This window comes from Loxodonta africana, chromosome 10 (assembly GCF_030014295.1).
Source record: "Loxodonta africana isolate mLoxAfr1 chromosome 10, mLoxAfr1.hap2, whole genome shotgun sequence".
NCBI classification, from domain to species: Eukaryota; Metazoa; Chordata; class Mammalia; order Proboscidea; family Elephantidae; genus Loxodonta; species Loxodonta africana.
In genome coordinates this window covers 78938630-78959517 of record NC_087351.1, presented here as the reverse complement: position 1 = coordinate 78959517, position 20888 = coordinate 78938630, and the positions used below count along the sequence as shown (strand labels likewise).

Below are 20888 nucleotides of genomic sequence, written 5' to 3'. Positions count from 1 at the left end.
AAGACAATATTGAGGATTCCCAAAGAAGACATTTTAAATGTGGCTTTAAATAACAAATGCTTCAAGAAGTATTGAATTGCTTAGAAGTGAAGAAAGAATTACTATTTTTTTTCTCAATTCTGAGAGAGAATTAAGCCCTAATGATATTGGCATTCACTGTATGTAATGAATTAATTTCTCTTTTATGAATCTAGAGAGGAACCATCTTTACAGAAGGCTTGAGGAAACAGCCATACACATCATTTTCTGTGTTCTGTGGCTTGAGAAAGAAAATGCTTTTGAAAGAGGAAAAAAGATGGCCAGAGAAAATCGATAATTCCATTTGCTGAAGTTTAGGCCATTCATTTCATTGTATCCAAATGAATGTTTGTGTGACAAAAGGAAACGAAAATTTACGCTGCTGGTAGTCAGGAAGATTGGTGGTAAGCCAAACCTGTTTGTAAATCTATGGGTATGACCCACAAGGGTTTCCAGTACAAGGTATGACCATATCCATTAAACCTCTGTAATTTACAGGAATCTGTGCAAGCCATGCATTGGCACTACCTCCCAGATAGAAGAGACAGTTGGATTAATTAAGAAAGAAGAGACATAGAGACAAAATGCTGGTCCACGGTTCCTAACAGCACACGAAGGAAAGAATAATGCGTATTAGCCCAGTGAGGAGTAAAAATGTCATTGATGTCAAGAGTAGTTTTCTTTCACTATTGGATGGACAGCAATAAAAAAAAAGTTACTGGAAATTTATATGTTGATCCTTCTTCTCACTTAAATTTGTCTGCCAATACTATTCCTTTTGCATATTGGTAACAGATGAAGAAGCCCTAATCAGAGGCCTGCACACAATTTATCAGTCAACAAGACTAGATTCTAACTTCAGTTTTGTTGAAGGCTAACCAAGGAATATTTTCCTACTTGCTTAACAATAAACCTCAGCTTACTATATTTTTTACTTGTGTACCACTTCTGATTTGTATATGAATTTATGAGGGCATGATTTTTCATAGACTTTTAGTTCCCAGTGTTTTTTAAAATAATGCCAGGAAGACCGACTGTAGTCACCAAGGAAAAAATTGCACTGGTCTCAGGTAAACTTCAGGTTTCAAAAATAGGGTGAGGAGGTCAATTATACAGTTTGAAACGCTCTTCCCTCCCATTAGATCCAGTGTCAATAAGGAATTAGAGCTGCAGAAATTGGAATAATTGCTTGATATTGTTTGAGCCATACTCAAGAAAAATTGAACTAGCTACCCCTGCTCTTATTTAATGGAATATCACAGTATATTACAGGAAGAATCAGGCACAGTAAAATTAAAATAGTGACTGAGATTTGAGGACTTAAAAAAATGCATGTAAATCTCAAGAATATTTGATTCTAATATATAATGGGGTATTTGAGATTAGGTTCTAATTTATGATGCAATTAACATGTGTTTATTAAATGCTTACTGTGTGCTAGATGGGGGAAGGGGGCAAAATCCAAAAGAAACTAAACCAATATCTCTACACAATCAAGTTTTATATTCTTTTATTCAATTATGGCATAATTAAATGTTATTCATTGAATCATTCATTCAATATACACTTATTGAATACTTACTGTTTACTCCAGACTGATCTTGCCTGTGAATAATAGATTAAAAAAACCAACCAACCAACCAAACAAGAAAACTGCCCGTTTTCTGGGAGCTCAGAGCACAAGAGGAAGACAGTAAAGTACAAATACAATTATAATACAGCATGATAAGTGCTACGGTAGGAGTTAGAATAAACTTCTAAGCGGACATGTAAGAAATGCTCCTAACTCACACTCCTGAGATTTAAGAGCACTTTTAAGAGACAATTAAAATTTCATCACACGGAAAAAAAGAAGGAAAAATCAGAGAAAAAGGCAAGTGTCATTAAAAGATGTGAGATAACCTGGCCATTGGGCAATAGCAAGAAGTACGGTAGGAGGTTTTTAGCCATGATAAGGAGTGGAATGAGGAGATACTCTATTTAGCAATGTGAAGATAGATCAGAGATATTTACGGAATAAATGATGAAGGTAGGGCAACCAGTCTGGAGGTTAATCTAGTAATCCAGATGAGAAACCCAGCTAAATCACTGAAAGCAGTTCTAGAGGGAAGGGTATGAATTTCAGAGATACAAAAATGGCAGAATCTATAGGACTTAAGTATTGATAAATCATGTGGGGTATGTTGCTAGGTGTCGTCAAGTTGGTTCTGACTCATAGTGACCCTATATACAAAAGAACGAAACACTGCCTGGTCCTGTGCCATCCTCATAATCGTTATGTTTGAAACCCACTGTTGCAGCCACTGTGCCAACCCATCTCTTCGAAGGTCTTCCTCTTTTTCACTGACCCTCTGCTTTACCAAGCATGATGTCCTTCTCCAGGGACTGGTCCCTTCTGACATGTCCAAAGTACTTGAGATGAAGTCTCACCATTCTCACTCCCAAGGAGCATTCTGTCTGTATGTCTTCCAAGACAGGCTTGTTCATTCTTCTAGAAGTTCATCGTATATTCAATATTCTTCACCAACACCATAATTCAAAGGCATCAATTCTTTTTCGGTTTTCTTTACTCATCGTCCAGCTTTCACATGTATATGAGGTGACTAAAAATACCACGGTTTGGGTTATGCCCACCCTAGTCCTCAAAGTGACATCTTTGCTTTTTAACACTTTAAAGAAGTCTTTTGCAGCAGATTTGCCCAATGCAATACATCATTTGATTTCCTGACTGCTGCTTTCATGGGTATTGATAGCGGATTCAAGAACAATGAAATCCTTGACAATTTCAATATTTCTTCCATTTATCATTATGTTCTTATTAGTCTAGTTGTGAGGATTTTTGTTTTCTTTATATTGAAGTGTAACACATACTAAAGTCTGTAGTCTTTGATCTTCATCAGTAAGTGCTCCAAGTCGTCTTCACTTTTCAGCAAGCAAGGTTGTGTCGTCTGTATATCACAAGTTTTTAATGAGTCTTCCACCAACCCTGATGCCACATTTTTCTCCATATAGTCCAGCTTGTTGGATTATTTGCTCAGCATACAGATTGAATAAGTATGGTGAAAGAATGCAACACTGATGCACATCTTTCTTGATTTTAAACCATGCAATATCCCCTTGTTCTGTTTGAATGACTGCCTCTTGATCTATGCACCAGTTCTGCATGAGCATAATTAAGTGTTCTGGGATTCCCATTCTTCTCAATGTTATCCATAATTTGTTATGATCTACACGGTTGAATGCCTTTGCATAGTCAATAAAACACAGGTAAACATCTTTCTGGTATTCTCTGCTTTAAGCCAAGACCCATCTGACACCAGCAATGATATTCCTTATTCCACGTCCTCTTCTGAATTTGGCTTAAATTTCTGGTAGTTCCCTGTTGATGTACTGCTGCAACCACTTTTGAATGATCTGCAGTAAAATTTTACTTGTGCGAGATATTGATATTGTTCGATAATTTCTGCATTTTGTTGGATCACTTTTCTTTGAAATGGGCACAAATATGGATCTCTTCTAGTTGGTTGGCCAGGTAGCTGTCTTCCAAATTTCTTGACATAGGACTTAGGTATTGATAAATCACGTGGCATATAGGTTTCCAGTCTGAATAAATGGGAAGTATCGTATATTGAAATAGTGGATACAGGAACAAATTTGGGGCTGAGTTATGCTTGAGGTGCTTGTAACTCTGGAGAGAAATGTGGGTGGAAGACAGGAGTTCATGCCAAGATAGTTAACAAAAGTACTATATAAGCAGAATAATAATGATGACAATGATGAGCATAACAATAATAAAAATAATGGTTGATTATGAGATCACCCAAAAGTATATAGAACTTCACCATCCAACAGAACTTTCTGTGATGATGAAAGTGTTCTATATTTCACTAATATCGTAACCACTAGATACATGTGGCTAGTGAGTACCTGAAATGTGAATAATGCAACCAATAAACTAAACTTTAAATTTTATTTAGTTTGAATTTTAATGAATTTAAGTTTAAAAGCCACATGTGGATACTAGCTTTTGTGTTGGACTGTGAAGATATATAGGCAGAAAAGAAACAAAGGACATCTGTGAGTGAATCAAGGTTATCACTAATATGTAAGGGGCAGTAGAAAAATAACCAGATAGGTAGGAGAAAAGCAATATAGGGTACTACCATCTCTAAGTACAAATGAAATTCCCTTGAAGGATGATCAGGGTGAGTGGGAGTTGGTAAAGGAAGCTTTCTGGAGGATGGACTTGAGTTATGAAACGGAGGAGGAGATTACAGGCAGATAGAATAGCACATATAATGGCCAAGAAAAGAGAAGCAACATAATATGACAACAATAAGGTTCACCTTAACTAGAGTAGTATGCACAAGATTGGGTGACGGATCATCTTGGTTTGCCAGGGACTGAAGGGGTTCTTGGGATACAGGGCTTAAAAGTTTTAAAACCAGGATAGTCTGGAGGTGAAGGACTTTCAATACTAAAACCAGGAAAATCCTGGGCAAACTAAGAGGAACTGGTCACTAGAAATTAACATTAGATATGTTATTATTACTGGAAACCCAGGTGGCACAGTGGTTAAGTGCTACAGCTGCTAACCAGAAGGTCGGCTGTTCGAATCAACCAAGCACTCCTTGGAAACTCTATGGGACAGTTCTGCTCTGTCCTATAGGGGCGCTATGAGTCGGTATCGACTCGATGGCAGTGGGTTTGGTTTTTTGGTTTTTATTATTAGTATGAAGAACTTTCAAAGAAAGGCAGTGAGGCATTTTGTCTTCATACAACAGGTCAGAGCTAGTTTACTGTAGGCTTTTAAGTTAGAGAACTGAAGTGAATTAAAGCAGTGCTCAGGAAGATTAGACTGGTACAAGAAAGAACAACTACACAAAGGGAACCCAATTATTTAGCTACTATTTTTATAGTAATCCAGGTCTGAAGGGATTAGGGCTAAAGCAATGATGTTAGAAAAGAGAAAGAAACATATTTACTCCGTATTTACTAAGTACTAGACATTATACTAGATTTGAAATAAATTATATATCAATTCTCTTAAAACCTACATGTAGAAACTTCATAAACTTTAGAAACGTCGATCTACTTATTTGTTCATTCACTCATTCATCATTTCCCAAATATTTTTTGTGTGCCTTCTCTATGACATGCCAAACTCATCATCTGCCTTCCCAGTGCCAGGATCTGAAAGTAGGTCTGGCTACCAAGCTCATTGTATACGTTAGAAGTAAGAATTAAAAGGAGATAATTCAAGGGAAGAAATAACAAAAATGATAAAATTTAATGACACATTGGATGTCAAAGATGGAAGATAAGGAAGTGTAAAAGATGACTACAAGATTTCTATGTTGGGAAACTTTAAAAACATGACCTTTCATAGATACCAGACACATAGATAGTACAGCTGGTGTATGTGCATGTGCACGTGTGTGCGTGCGTGCGTGCGTGTGTGAGAGAGAAGTCTGGACACACTGAGTTTAAGACCACAAAAGACATTCAAACAAGGAGCTAGAAATGCGGGTAAGAATGCAGGTGAGATATGTCATTTTAGTGCATACCATAATATGCCATCACTTATTTGCGCTGTAACTATTCTTATCTTCAATTAACCTACTTTGTTTGTAAATTCTCTATTGCATAGGAAAAACTATAACATCATGACAATAAGCTAATCTATATGAAGCTGGATTTCCATCTAGGTATTTTATTTATTTCATTCCTATTTGCATGAAGAAGGATCCATATATATATACATATTTTTTCTCCTTATCTAAAATATATAGTTTATATTTTAGTTTTAAGACACCTAGCTCAAAAAATTTAAAACTTGTTACCTATGCATTAATATTTTCTCATTTTAAACTTTAAATTTCTCATTTCTTATTTTCATTGATGATCTCTTTTGTATTTCAAATGATCATGGTATATAAGGCAGTGTATGAGGATAACAGAAATTCACCAGTATCAATCGTAATAGTGTATTTTAAAAAACGCTTTAAAAACTCTTTTTACTATGGAAAATTTAAAATATAGGCCCAACTAGAAGGAAGTACCCATTACCTTGTTTCAATAATTATCAGCCAATTCTTTTTCAAGAATGTTCTGATGTGATGAATTTATCAAATATCCTAAAGAGAAAGTCATGTTTTTTTTTCACAGTATCTTATAGAAAATTTATGGCTGATCACTTATTTTGATGTTAGAGAGAGGTATGTATTTAGTTTTTCTCATCCTGGACAAAACAACTTGTATATGCCAACTTCTTTCTAAAAATTCAAAAGTGAGGTAGGAGTCAAGAAGCTTTGATAGCAGCACTTGTGTTTTCAGAAAATACTATTTCTAACACATTTCTTCACGAGATTTCCAGTTTCTTGGCCACCGCATACATGTACCATGCAAAAAAAAAAATGCACAGAAAAGTGAAAGAGTGGAACATCATAATCAACTGTATCGAAAGAAATAAATAAGTTTTAAAAGATTTTCTAAGTAAAATTTTGTAAAGTGGAAACTTCCAGGTGATTACCTCACGGAGTACAATCTTTACGGCTATTTTGTGGTTCCGTGGTGTTTAAAACATGGACCTATCTTTTCTTTTGAGACATGAAATGCTACATTGTTTAAAGTCTAGATTATTTTCTTCCTCCTGTTCCTTTTTGCCTCCTGTGAAAATGTAGATCTACTATCTGCAGTTCAATAGAAACTTCTATGTATAAAAGTTCTAAAATGTCAGTAAATCAAGGTTTATTTAATTGTTGGTCCAACAGTGTTCTCAGAGTTTAAAGGGCAGCTGCTTTGTATGCTACAACTTAAAAACTCCACATTCTCTTGAGGTAGCTTAAAGGTTCTTAAATGAAGTACAATTAAGTTTCAAACTGTCCCCCCAACAGGAAAAAAGCCAGTTAGTTTTAGGATTTCAGATGATCTAAATCCATCTTGTTGCCTGGAAATCTAAGATATCTTTAGATAAGTCTTTAAAAGGTTCAGTCTGGACCAGTAAAAGCCTGAAGATTGGATGCTTATGAAAAAATTTTTTATTTAGATACTGGGTTACAAATCTTAAGAGATTTATGTCTAGTGTATATTCTAGCTTTAAAATAAGTCAGGAAGAATATAAGAGCATTATCTCTACCAGGAGATAGTACTAATTCTGGTTTGGGTTTGAACTAAGGAATTCTGAAGCAATCTTTTCTAGGGATTTTTTAAAAACAAACATTGCTGCCACAAGGTTGAAGATAGGTTAGAAATTTGGAAGGTGAGCTCCTCCGTTTTATTACTTGGTTTGAAGGAATGACAATAGTGTACAACCCAAGTCACTGATTTTATTACTTTCAAGATATTTTATGTATTTCAAATGTGAAGCCATTCCCAAAAGTCAAGAAATAACCAGCAGATTATAATTATATTTAAATAAGGCACACCTATTATTAACATTATAAGAAAGTCATTGTGTCTTTGGCATATAGTAGGTAACCAACTGGTATTTTCTAAATGACTACATAAGGGAAAAATAACCACAACAAATTACACAAAAGGATGCCTTTCTAATATTTCCTTGAATTAAAGTTTTGCATCTCACAGATACATCTAAAAACCAAATCAAACCTGTTGCCCATGAGTCAATTCTGACTCAACAGCAACCCTACAGGACAGAATAGAACTGCCCCAAAGGGTTTCTGAGGCTGTAATCTTTATGGAAGCAGATTGTCACATCTTTGTCCCACCAAGCAGCAGCTGGTGGGTTCGAGCCGCCACCAACCATTCATCTACATCCTCGCATAAGATACATACTGTGAAAATACAAGACTATTGCATGCCAAGCCACAAAGTTGATGACTTTTAGTAACTCCTGAAAGCAGAAAGTATAGTATTTAAGACAGAACAATTTTCTGCCACTCACTTGCCAGCTTTATGACTTGGGCAAGATATCTAACCTCTTTGAACCACAGTTTTGTCTATAATATGAGGATGACAAAAATATCTTTTCTAAACAAGGTTGTTGTGAAGATTAGCTGAGATAAGATAAATGAAATGTCAAATACAGAACTTGTCACAGAGTAAGATAACTATTTTTTTTACAAATGCTCAACTACATGGAGTAACACTCGTTGAGTACTATCAGCCAGGTGAGGTTACAAATTGTATAGTTTTTGAACAACTCATGGATAGATTCATTTTTAAGCAAGGGTTGTTTTTTCATATTATGAATGCTACAGAAGCTAGTGACATGCATTTGGTAAAGCCAATGTTATACATTAGCATTGGCAGAATTTATTTCTTCAAGAGTGGAGGTAACTGAAAATGATGTAACTGAACGGAAGAAGAGATTGAGCTGTGGAAAGTTTGGCTGCTTCCATAGTGATGCTGTGACATAAATAATGCCCTAATAGTCACAAGAAGCTTCCACACGAAAAATGGAAACATGAGGACATTCTGTAAAAATTTAACTATTAAGGCTTACAGTCTGAAATTTTGTGAAACAGACATTTACCAATTTGAGATTAAGTAAAAAAAAAATCATGGAAGGTTATTTATGTCCTGAGGACTATCATGAATATTAGATTCCTTAAGGATTTCTTCATCTCATTTGTCATTATAGCATCATAAATTAAACATATACATCACCTGTGGAGTCCACAGAGATGTGGTATCGAGTGGAATAGGGAAACCCTACCACAAATGACAAAAAGAGAAACAAACTTTATGACAAATTTAGAAAGCCCACATGTCACAATGAAAAAACAAACCCCGAAGAAGCCAGAGTTCATTTAGGAGCTGAGTGCCATGGAGCAAATGCCACAGCACAAACAATCCCCTCCCAAAATGGCATTCCAACCTGAGAGCCCTCCTGTATACATGCTGTCACAGAGAAAGTAATACCCTGATGGATGCTGTAGGCTGTGATTGGAGATGATGCCAATGGTAGACTTCTTATACACTCTCATGGAAAATGGAGAATTGCCTGGATGAAGTGGCAGAAAGAAATGGGTTATATATTTTTTAAACCGGAATCATCATCCTGGGGCATAAAGAAAAGACTACGGAAAATGTGCTGATGAGATGATATCAACCTTCTCTTTCAAGACTTTGCTGATACTATAATTCATTTACTTTTCATTACGTTGCTTCTCTCTATAAATATATGCTTCAGGAAGAAATTAATTCTCCACAAAATCAGTTTTAAGAGGAAAAGAGCTGGGACAGCTACAACTTAAAAAAGGAAAAAAAATTAAAGGTGGTTTTAATTCTATTGACTCAATACATTCAACTTTTGAGGCTATAGGTTTAGTCATGCTATACCTTTCCAAACATTTTCTTAACTTTTTTAGCCAAAAGATAATATTCCACCTGTGATTCTGCATACGCTACCTGGTGTTTTAGACAGTGCCATCTTGTTTTTTTCACGACATTCTGAGATAATATTTTTGCTCTGATTTGAGCTGACAATATTGGCCTGCATATGGTAGCTATCATTGCCTGTACAAAGTAAATATATGTAGAAATATCTTTTAAGGTAAAATAACAGGATCATGAAATCCATAGACTATTCAAATCCTTTTATTTACTAATCATCTTTTAAGGTGCATATAGTCTTTTCTCTCAGATACTAAACAGTGTTCTTGCTTTGGAAAGTACATTTAAAATATATTCAAAGTCTGTTAATAATATTTCAATGAATCTCCTTTACAGAGACAAGAAAACCCATTTATGTTGTGGTTTAACACATTAACAATATAAAATTAAACTCCTAAAAAGGCAAAGAACATAGATTGAATTTAATATAAAATTTTTTGTTAAAAGAACATGAATCTCATGAGTGATGAGCTCTTCTAAATCATAAGAACCTTTTGAAAAGACAAGTATCGAGGAAATTATTTTACGGAGTAACCTAATCAGTTATTTTTAAAAGGGGTGTGAATCTTCTGTTCTTATAAAAAATAGGGGAATTATATTAAATTTTCATTTATTAATCATTTTGGATGCTTTCATGTGTCTGTGGTTAATAGGACAGGATTGGAAGTAATTTAATGCAAATATTTAGCTATCAGACAGATACATACAGGTCTGCAAACTGGAATCTTTGTCTTTAATATAAGTTTAATAATGAATTACCTTGTTTAAAGGAATCATTATGGAATTCAGGGGTGGTAACAATCAATTTGGCTATTTGGGCTTTCTGGAGCCTTGGTCATTAGAATGTGATGAAGTGACTGACGAAAAAGTTACCCACGAAAAAATGCAGTATAAAAACATAGAACTTTCCCCCTAAAAGAGGTGACTTTTCCCCTTTGGCACCCTCATCCCTTTCAGCCAAGAGCAAAGTGCAAGGCAAAATAAGGCAAAAGGAAAAGAAAATAAGAAAAATGGTGAGGGCGAGCATGTTGTTGACCATGTATGAAAACACGTGCAAAGTATACCTCAGATACACTATAGGTAGATGAGCACGAGGGAAGCCGAGTCTGGTTTTGCAGTGGGGAAAAGAAAACATTGTTAAAGAGGATAGCATAGTAAGGGTCTCAGAAGTTTAAATGGCTCCATCACCAACACATCTGCCAGATAATAAAACCGCCTTACAAGCAGACACTTGAGTTGGAACACATTGCAAGGCTCAAGCTACTTGAAGAACCTGGTGACAAAAAAACAAACAAAAAAAACCTGACTTAAAAAAAAAAGAATCCACAGGGGAGATGATTCTTCCTCTGACCAGGATCTCGTATGATCTCTTGCTGAGAAGATTCTCATTTGTGGGAAAAAGCAGCAAGCTGGATACTTTTTCCTATGGTGCCACACTGATCTTCATTGCTTTAACACTAGTAAACTACATGTGAGGTTACTTTTAGGACAGCTTTACTGTACATCTTCATATTATTCTCTAAAGAGGGTGCCAAAGCCAGCTCGGGATTCTGATCTCCTACTACTACCATACCAAACGCAGTATCACTGAACCTCCATATTTCAATAGCAACACCATGAAAAGTTCTTCTGTACAAGATATAAAAAATTAATCAGAAAACTCTTCTTACCAGACCTATCTTCCATCAGGCAGGTCTGATTTTTTAAACAGCTATTTTATACTTAAACCATGTTTAATCTTCAGGATTCTGAATTCATAATTTTTTGACCTGTTCTTAATTTCTAGGTTGTCACAATCCCATGTTAGATTTTTTGGCCCGTTTTTTCATTAGGTTATACCATTATCACATTAGGCAATGTGACAACATTGCCATGTGAGCTGAAATCTCAAAGTATGCATTCTCTAGTTACGAATTCTACATCAAGTTCCAAAATACAAAGTTAGAGCAGGCTAGTAAAGGTATAGGAGATGAGAAAGTAGAGGTGTTAGAAATACCCATATCATCTGATTTGCTCTTTAACTGCCCTTTTAGCACGTAGCAGAGCATGATGTAATAGGTACTCGATAAGTGCTTATTGAATGAACTTATAAAACTCTTCTCCTGTCCTTTAAAAACTGAAATATGTGAAATAATATTCATCAGATTTTAAGCTCACAATGTAAAAGTAATTCAAATGAAGATTTGTGATAAAAAGTATTATTGTCACTTAATAGGTCGCTTTCAAGCAGTTTCTAAAACATGGTCAATTCTTTATATATTAGGAAATTAAAATTTTTTTCCAACTATATACACATCTAATTTTCTTTAGCAAGATGCTATTCTAAGAAAACCTTTCTCTGCATGTTTATTCTGTTTGTATAACTAAACCTATAAAACTGAAAAGCATTCTTTCAAAACAGTTTGAGAGCCTTGTCATTTTTCCCTCAATTCTTCATTTTCTATCAATAAGGAATTTTACTTGTCAAGAAAATATTTTATTAGTATCTTATTTTTGTATAAAAGTCATTTCCGTGATGGGCAATTCTGTAGTAAGCATTAAAAACCTCACAAATGTGTCACTTCCACTCCAAATGATGTTTTAGGCTAATATAGGTAATTTTCTAAGTCTTTCATGAGGTTTTTTTTTGGTTCTAAGCACAGGAGAAGATAGATTTTTGTTACTTTTCAGTAGAACTGAAGCCTCAGAATTGTATTAATTAACTTCTCATATTAAGGGAATTTTAATAAAGTGAAAGTGAACAGAATTAGCCTATTTTCTGAAGAGATAATCCTAAAATTAATTTATTGTCATCATCATTACTGTAGTTTGGTCCTTATTGGCCAATACATATCTGACCAATACGATTTACTTATATTAATAATTACATATATATAATTATATATATAATTATATTACTTATATTAATAACATGCATTTCTTTTCTATGAAATAGTAACCCAGTGCCATTGAGTCAATTTTGACTCATAGCGACCCTACAGGACAGAGTAGAACTGCCCCATAGAGTTTCCAAGGAGCGCCTGGCGGATTCGAACTCCTGACCCTTTGGTTAGCAGCCGTAGCACTTAACCACTACGACACCAGGGTTTCCAATGAAATAGCACTGTGACTAAATATCAAAATGTCAAACAAGGAAGGCTTAGTAGGCTAAAAAAAAAAATATTCTACATACAAGAACTAAAGGCATTGACACTTGCCTAAAGAAAGTAGAGTCATATTCAAACTGAGGCAAGCTAGTAGGGTAGAGTTATTTCTATCAGAATGAATACTGATGTTTATTCATCTATGGGCTAACGCTCTAGATGGTCTTCCTCACTCAATCAAATTGGTTGATTCAATGCAGATACCTTTTAGGCTTTTCAGTATTATATATTAAGGTACAGTATATTAATAATGCCAGGGTGTCTTTCCCTATAGAAGGTATAATAATTTTAGATTAGGACAAATAAGAAATTTAGTAGAAATCAAAAGTTGGTTATGATCTTCAGTGGAAATATATTTATTCAGATGTAATAAAAACTGTAATGCATAAAGCAAAAATACACGTTTTTAAAAAGTTTAAGAAAGCAGGCATGGAATTTAGCTTTACACTATAATTCCCTGTAAAGCACCCCCAAAAGAGAAGAGGAATTCATAATCTATAGTCAATCTGTATAAACAGCTCCATATTTGAAAGGTTCAATGGTAATTCCATGGTGGGTTTACTTTGTGTGTATCAGGGGAGAGGGATGAAGAGCAAGTAGAGACAAGAACGCAAATAAATAAATAAATAAATAAAAATAAAGGTAGAAGATCTCAGGAGAGCAACAATTTTAAACACATGCTTCCATGCAGATTGATCTGAAACTGTCCCCACAAAATCTATCAGCTTTCCTTTTCTCAAGCTCTAAAATTAAGATAATGTCACAGTCCCTATTATAAACGTTTCCATGTCAATGTCATCTTGACACACTGATCAGCTACAGCAGAGCACAGGAAACTTCTGTAAACAGGTAATATTTTAAGCTTTGTGGGTCATACGGTCTCTGCTACGACTATTCAACTCTGATGTTGTAGAGCACAATCAGCCATAAATTATACATAAATGAATGAGTGTGGCTGTGTTTCAATAAAACTTTATTTTTGGATGCTAAAATCTAAATTTCATATAATTCTCACACTTCATGAAATGTTCTTTTGGTTTTTTTTCCCCGATCACTTAAAAATGCAAACACCATTCTTGCTTACGGGCTTACAAAAAAATAAAAAAGAAAAAAAACAGGATTTGGTCCACGGACAATAGTTCGCTGACCGCTGAGTTAATCGCATTAACTTAATGCCTGAAAAGTCCAAAAAATCCTAAAGACAGTAATTCCTATTTAAGAAAAATATATGAAGAATTAGTTCAGAACCAAGGCTAGAATGAAAACACTGGTCTAAAAAAAAAACCTATAAAATCCTAACTATCTAATTCATTATTTATATTAGCCTTTTTATTTCATACTAACCCTATTCGGGCATTCAGGAAATTCATTCTTAAACATTTAAAATCAGTCTTCAAAAAGCTTATTACCTTCTGACTTGATTCAGACACTTTCTATAACACTTATTAAGAATACTGTCTTAAACTTATAACTCCTCCCTTGAGTGACTTTTTCTACTGCAAATAAAACCATACATTTATTTCTGTTAGAAAAGCAAGTACTTATAATTATCATATTTCTTCTACTTTACCACCTTTCTTCTTGGTTTCCCTTTTATTCCAATAACCTCTCTTCAAAAGCCATTTTCCCTTTTATTGCCTGTCAAAGCTTTTAAAAAATTAACATACTTGTTATATTCATTAACATATTTGATTAGCCACAATCTATCTGTATATATTTGTAGCTGGATAGAAATTATCATATTACACAGACTATAATAAGAATACAAAATATATACATCTTCATATTATTCTTTACAATGGGCACCAAATGAAAACAAAAAATTGTGGCTGAGAGGTATTTTCACTCCTTGCCTCTTTGTTCTTTCTTTCTATCTGCCTTTATTTAATGAGCATTTATCTACATTTAGTCAGAAAAATTTCACATTCAGGCTGTTCCTGGCCCCATTGTTTCCACTTTGTATAAGGGACATAAAAAGATGACGTATTTTTAAGTTAGAATTCAGAAATCTAATAAGTCCCGATTTTTGCTATAGAAGAATCAATGTAATATAAAGAAGTATACTTTCATATGAAAAATAAAGTTTAATATTAGTCCCAAAATTACATCTTAACAGACTATTCTACTTCTATCATTAATCACCTTAATAAATAAGGATAGATGGGTCTTCTCTAAAAATATAGTATGCCTTATAGCATACTTGAAACATCAATTATTTAATTAAATCTTTTCTCAAAACTCTGATCTCTCGCCTTTCCAACTATTAAATAAAATATTTTAGTGGCAACATAGTTTTATTTTTTTTTATATACTTCACGCTTTTGTGTGTGGACACCTACAATAAATTTTTACAAAATGGAATAGTCACCTGTATGCCAGTTTACCTCATTTTTGAAACAAAATGTGTTTGTATAGTTGCTGGTACTGAGAGTAACATTATTTTGCTTCTAAGCAAAAATTTCTTAAATATAAGGCATATTCTAAGGCATATTGAGGTAATGTGAGTTACAGGAGAAGGAGAAAAGCTGAATGTTCAGCTAAGCATTTGATTTGCATCTTTTCTTAATTGAGCTCTTTAGAGAAGATGCTATTTGCCGTTTGATAGTTCTTTTTCCATACTTTGCTAGTAAACAGGATCCTTAGAATGATATACTCATATTTAATCTTTCTAGAAAGAAGGTAATCACAAAAAAGTTAGCCCCAATGAAATGACACAAAAGATGAAGACATTAAGATAAATCATCATATAGCAGTATAGGTGGTTAAAAAAAAAAAAAAAGGAATTGCGGAGTGGCATGAACTGAACCAATTTTCAAAGCACAGAACTTTTAATTTGATCCTAATCTTCTAACCCTAACTCTTCACCATGCAGACTTTAGCAAGTCTCAACTTTCTAGTTGGATTGACTGAAGGAAAAATATCTTCATATATTCACATACCACATATATTAATGTTACTACATTCTTTTTAGGCTTCTAGAATAATGTTCAGGTATGTTAATCATAGAATTCATACTAATTTTTCCTTTAATAGTAGAATGGCTTCTAGGGACTATGATTTCTCAAATTCTATAAGACTACCCATAGAAGAGAAGGACAGGCTCAAAAGAGAGAGATGAGATACTTATATTAATTCCCTTCTTTGTTTAGCTAAGAGAACTGAATGATTAAATAGAAAAAAAACTTTGAAATTTAATATAAACATATACATGACAATGTATGCTATATAATTAAAAACAAGCTGAGGAAACAGAATTACATTACTAATTTTTATTACATTTTTTATAACTATTGCTATAGACCATTATAGCAATATGAATTAAACGTATGGCAATAATCTTCAGAGAGGTAATCAGGACCTAGAATTCATCAGGACTTCTAGAAGAAGTCAGGGTTAAACCTTGCCATAAATTATTTATTGCAAGAATTTAGGTTTTTGTCTGCCACATTTATACCAGATAACATTTTAGAGATTTTCCTTTCATTTTTCATACAAAAACATATTCAGAAGAAGGACCAAACATTCCAAAAGTCTGAACTATCACAAAAATATTACTATTGGTCATATGATGCATGTACAGTACCAGGTGGCTCTATGTGTTCTCCTTCAAAGTGTTGTCTTCGGTATACTACCTACATTTCAAGTATTTGTAAGATGTTACACGAAAATGTTCCTATGAAGATGTTAATTGCCTAATTTCCTTATTTTTAAACAACCAAAAAATGGTACCTTATAATTAATTATTCCATAAGTATCTGAGTTAAGAGAGGTTTATTAACTGAGAAAAAAAGTGCCTACTTGTCAGATTACCTAAAATGACACTCTAATATTGATCATTTTCCTTGACAACTGAAACTGAATCATCAAGGCTCCACGCCTCGTATCCAACCTGTAATTTAAAATCCTGCTGACACATCCAACAAGGGGCAGAAGACAGGGGCGATGGAAAAGCTCCAAATGAAGTCTCATGAAAAGATTCTCGGAAAATTATACAATTGTATAAGAAACACTGACTTTGAAAAGGAAGTTTTTATTTTGCACTGGGGCCAAAATGCTCTCAAACCAACTGCAATGTTAATGTAGCTTAAGGATCCTCAACCCTGCAAAATTTAATCTTTAGTTCATAAATGTGAGCATGAAGCTGTAGCTAGAAAAGAGAGAAAGAGATTGGGGAAAAGAGACAGAAAAGGAAAAAGATGGAGATGAGAGGACAAACCAATCAGATTTGGAATTACCAGTCAGCAGAAGTTTAGGAAAAAAAAATCACCGAGTGAAATCGTACATTTACTCTGAGAGAGTATCCTTTCACATTGCCTTCTAGGTGATCTCTGAGCTCCTCCAGCTTTCGATGGAGCTACATGTAAACATCAGAAAATGAATTGAAAAAGCAACTTGTTCTCTTTTCAGTTTTCCTCTTTTTCCTTTTAAAAATAAGATCATAGCATTATACATTTCTCACTGCCTTTGGCAAACATTTCAAAACATTAAAGATATTTGTATAACACAAGAATACATGCTCAATAAACCCAAATTGGAAGCCAATATTTTATTTTGTTTAATTACAAATCTTTTTTCTCCAAAGTATTGGAGAAAATAACGATCCCTATAATCCTCTAGAGATTTACTTTAAAATTTTTCTATTTGGCAGAAAATGGAATAAAGGTATTTGAAGATTATAAAATTTGTGTTTTCTTTCACAAACACTTTTTGAGTTAAGGCTGTATCTATGTTAAAATAAACTGATTAAACCCTAACATGTATCTTTTGTTCTTAAACATATGTGTGTGTGTTCGTGTGTGTATATACATAATCACACTGTATATACACTTAAAAACAATAAACATACAATTATAATTTGAAGCTCTACATATGCAAAAGTGGAAATTAGACAGAATTGCACAAACACACTTGTCGGCACACATAATCTAGTTTGCGGCAGATGATGCTGCAGTTATGAATGCCATTTTTCTTTTTATTTCACTATCAATAATTTTAAGAAAGATATCTTGCACTGAACCTTCTCACCTGAATGAGTCATAATCTATGGTCCAAACAATAATGAATTTATATTCCCTGAAAGACAGTGGTAAAATATGAAACCTCACAGGTAGACAGTGAGGAATGCTAATATAGCATCATAAACTCATTTTTTCTGACTGAATCATCTTAAACTGCCTTGTTTTTAAAATAGGCATATAATCAATATTTTCTATCCCCTTTGATTATTCTTAGTGAAATAACATTTTAATAAAATAGCTACCCACTATAAAGCAGTGTTAGAGAACAGAGAGGATGGCTTGTCTGGAATAAAGGACACAAACATACAAACACACCTTCATCCATGTGCACTCGTGTGTGCACACACAAATAAATAAAAAGAACAACAACAAAAAGTAAAACTAAGAAGGCAGAAAAGGCAAGGAGAGGAAAGAGTGCAGAAATTCGTGTTTTATAAATTGCTAAATGGAAATACAGTGGAAGTGTGTAAAATTCTGAAACGACTTAATATTAGGCCTCAAGGTAGTTAGGGAATTTTTGGACATCACAGTGCAGTGAATTATCTGGCATTCTGATTAATTTAATAGTTACAACTGCTGTAAGGACAAATGGACTTAAGATATAAGTGAGCAGTTAATTTTTTTGGAGGGTGTCTTCTGCATATATTTAAAGTTCAGCAAATTTTCTAACTTGCATTTATCATGGTAACATTAAGAGTGATCAATGGTTATGTCTGCATTTCTTAAGGGTAATAACTTGTTTACCTTACACTGTGATTAAATGTTAGAGTATTGAGTGCCCAAAACATATTAACCAAATGGATATTTAGCAGTTAGAAAACAGGGTCATCAAATCAGAAATCTTTAAGTTGTAGATAGCAGATTAAATACACAAATGAGTGTTATATCAATTTTTTTAACTTTAAAAAAATAAAACAAAGGGGACTCAGGGTATTTAAACGCTATTAGCTCCATGTGGGCCCATTATACTAAAAATTACTAGCATCATATGAAATTCCTTTTCTCTCTAATTCTTAAGATGACATATATTAAATATGTGTTATTAACTTATAACTATTACTTCTCTAGAATGGGCTACAAATGGTAATGACACTAAAATAACATTTAATTACTTTTTACAAAAAAAGTAAAAAAGGGAGGGATTCTGAAAATAAATATTAGTTCTCTGTGTAAGAGGAACTTAACACACAGTCAGTGACATCAATCAGAGGAACGGTTTACTCTAGAACCCCAAATTATAGGCACCTTGAATGAGGCAGTTGCCCTTTTCTCTTGTTTGTGGTGCCATTCAAAGCTAGTTATTTGGCAGCTTGCCTTCAGCTGGTTGCTCTATGTGTAGCTGAAACAAAAAAAATATATATGACCCAACAGCCAATAAAAATATTGAAATTAAAAAAAAAAATGGGATGGTGAAAAATGGAAAAAGCCCCCTCCCTCCCACCACCCTCCAAAAAAGAAGTGTAGGCTATAGACAAAATCTTGCCAAAAAAAAATGTTAGAAACATATTTACTTTGAGGGATCCAACTCTACTAGCAACTCCTTTGCTTTCATCCGGCCGTCTAATTTGCTACAATGAGGGAAGATGGATAAAAAAAGACAGAATAAAGAAAAAGTGAACTTAAAAAATTGTCTACACATTAGTAAGTAATACATGCGAAAACATCAATTGACTCTTTGAGGTACCTATTAGGAGGCCTAGAGTTAACAGAGACTGCATGACATGCTCTGCCAATAGTCTGGTCATTAGAATTCAGCTTTTCTTATGGCACTATTGCTGAGATAAGGAAATGGGCACTTACGTTTGGTTATCTTGGGGACTTCTGATGAAGCAGTATCTGGAGGAGCATTACATTTACATTTGGCTTACAGAAAACAAAGAATTATAAATATACCTAGGCAGAGAACTTTGTTTCTTTCAGGGTCTTAGTGTCTATTCCATTTAATATCAGAAAATATCAATGGTATGACTAGAAACGTGAATGCTCTCTAAGTGGAAAGATCAATCCTAACAAACATCACTCTTGACTGGTGATGGAGTGAAGTTCCTCTGCTTGCTGACCCAGGCACTGAGGCTGTTCAGCTGTCACTGAGATTCCCAATTAAACAGTTGTGCTGCCCAACCAGAAAATTTTAATGCCAGACCAATGCTAGATACATTCACTCCCTCAATGCTTTCTGTCATGTCTGCTGAACTGTCCTCTAGCGTAAAACAGGGGAAATGAAAGGTAAGCTACCATTTTTAAAACTTATTTCACATCACAATATAAGTGAGGAAAGGAAGCTTCTCAATACAAAGTGTTTTATTAGATGACATAGAAACTGGAAATTCTTTTGCTTTTAGTAGCATTTTAGTAAGAATGAACATTTTGCTTAAAGAGAGACAAAAAATAAACAAAAATCTAAAAAGATGGGAAAGCAAGCTTTAGAATAAGTGGTTTTACACTATGAATTTCTGCACTGACAGGGTGACGATTTTAATTCAGACCAGCAGAGATCAAGGTTAGCTAAAATACCCTGCTTGGATTAGGAGACAGCAGAATTAGTGTCAGTGTGGTGCCAAGTTCCCAGTGTTAAAAGTCCTCAGAAAAAAATAAGAAATGTGACGTGCTACAAAATTATATTTCGTAGACGATTGTTTTACTCCTTGTTGAACATCTGAGAGCATATGGAGATTGCTTAGGAATAATACTAAGAAAACAGCGTTTCTATTGCGAAAAACTTATGCGGGTACAGAAGAACTGGATCAATTTTTTGCTTTACTTGAAATAGTTTTTACTAAATTTTCAGCATTATCCTAAGTTATGCACAAAAAGATAATCCCCAATTCTCACTCTTATTAGTTAAATAAGATTCTCAAATTTAGAAATAATGGATACTGAATAAAATGTCCACATTCCTTAAGAGGGAGTCTCTGGATGGAGTTCATAGTCATTCTCCTGGAGCCCTGGTGGCGTAGTAATTAAGAGCTTGACTGCTACAAGGTCAGCAGTTCACATCCACCAGCCACTCCTTGGAAACTCTATGGGGCAGTTCTACACTGTCCTATAGGGCCACTATGAGTCAGAACTGACTCAACACCACAACAGTCATTCTCTTGTGCTATTTTCATTGATAGAGAACATCTTTAAATCAAAACTGTTTCTTGTATTATGCAGAGCTTCACTGTATTTTGCTTAAAAAGATAGACTTGGTAGTTTCCTATGAAAAATATACTTTAATGCCTCTAACTGCTTTCTGAAGACTTTTTAGAAACTGAGAAGACTTTCAGGACTGTTAAATACTAACAAGTGAGCACCATTTTCTACTTGTCTTTATTTCTGGAAGTTTTTTTCAGGTAAGAATTTTACA

The 20888-nt window shown here is 34.1% G+C and overlaps 1 protein-coding gene across 6 annotated transcripts in view; it reads right to left on the bottom strand.

Annotated features, from left to right (window-relative positions):
- The window catches only part of GPHN (gephyrin), a 570865-nt gene that overhangs the window by 178493 nt on the left and 371484 nt on the right, over positions 1–20888 (bottom strand). The window contains exons 10-11 of one of the 6 annotated variants that reach the window (XM_064292612.1): positions 19051–19107; positions 16804–16875 (exon numbers count right to left, since the gene is read on the bottom strand). The exons of the other annotated variants lie outside the window; for them this stretch is intronic. Of the exons in view, the coding sequence (XP_064148682.1) occupies positions 16804–16875; positions 19051–19107 (129 nt within the window). The remainder of the gene's footprint in view (positions 1–16803; positions 16876–19050; positions 19108–20888) is intronic. 6 annotated transcript variants of the gene reach the window in all.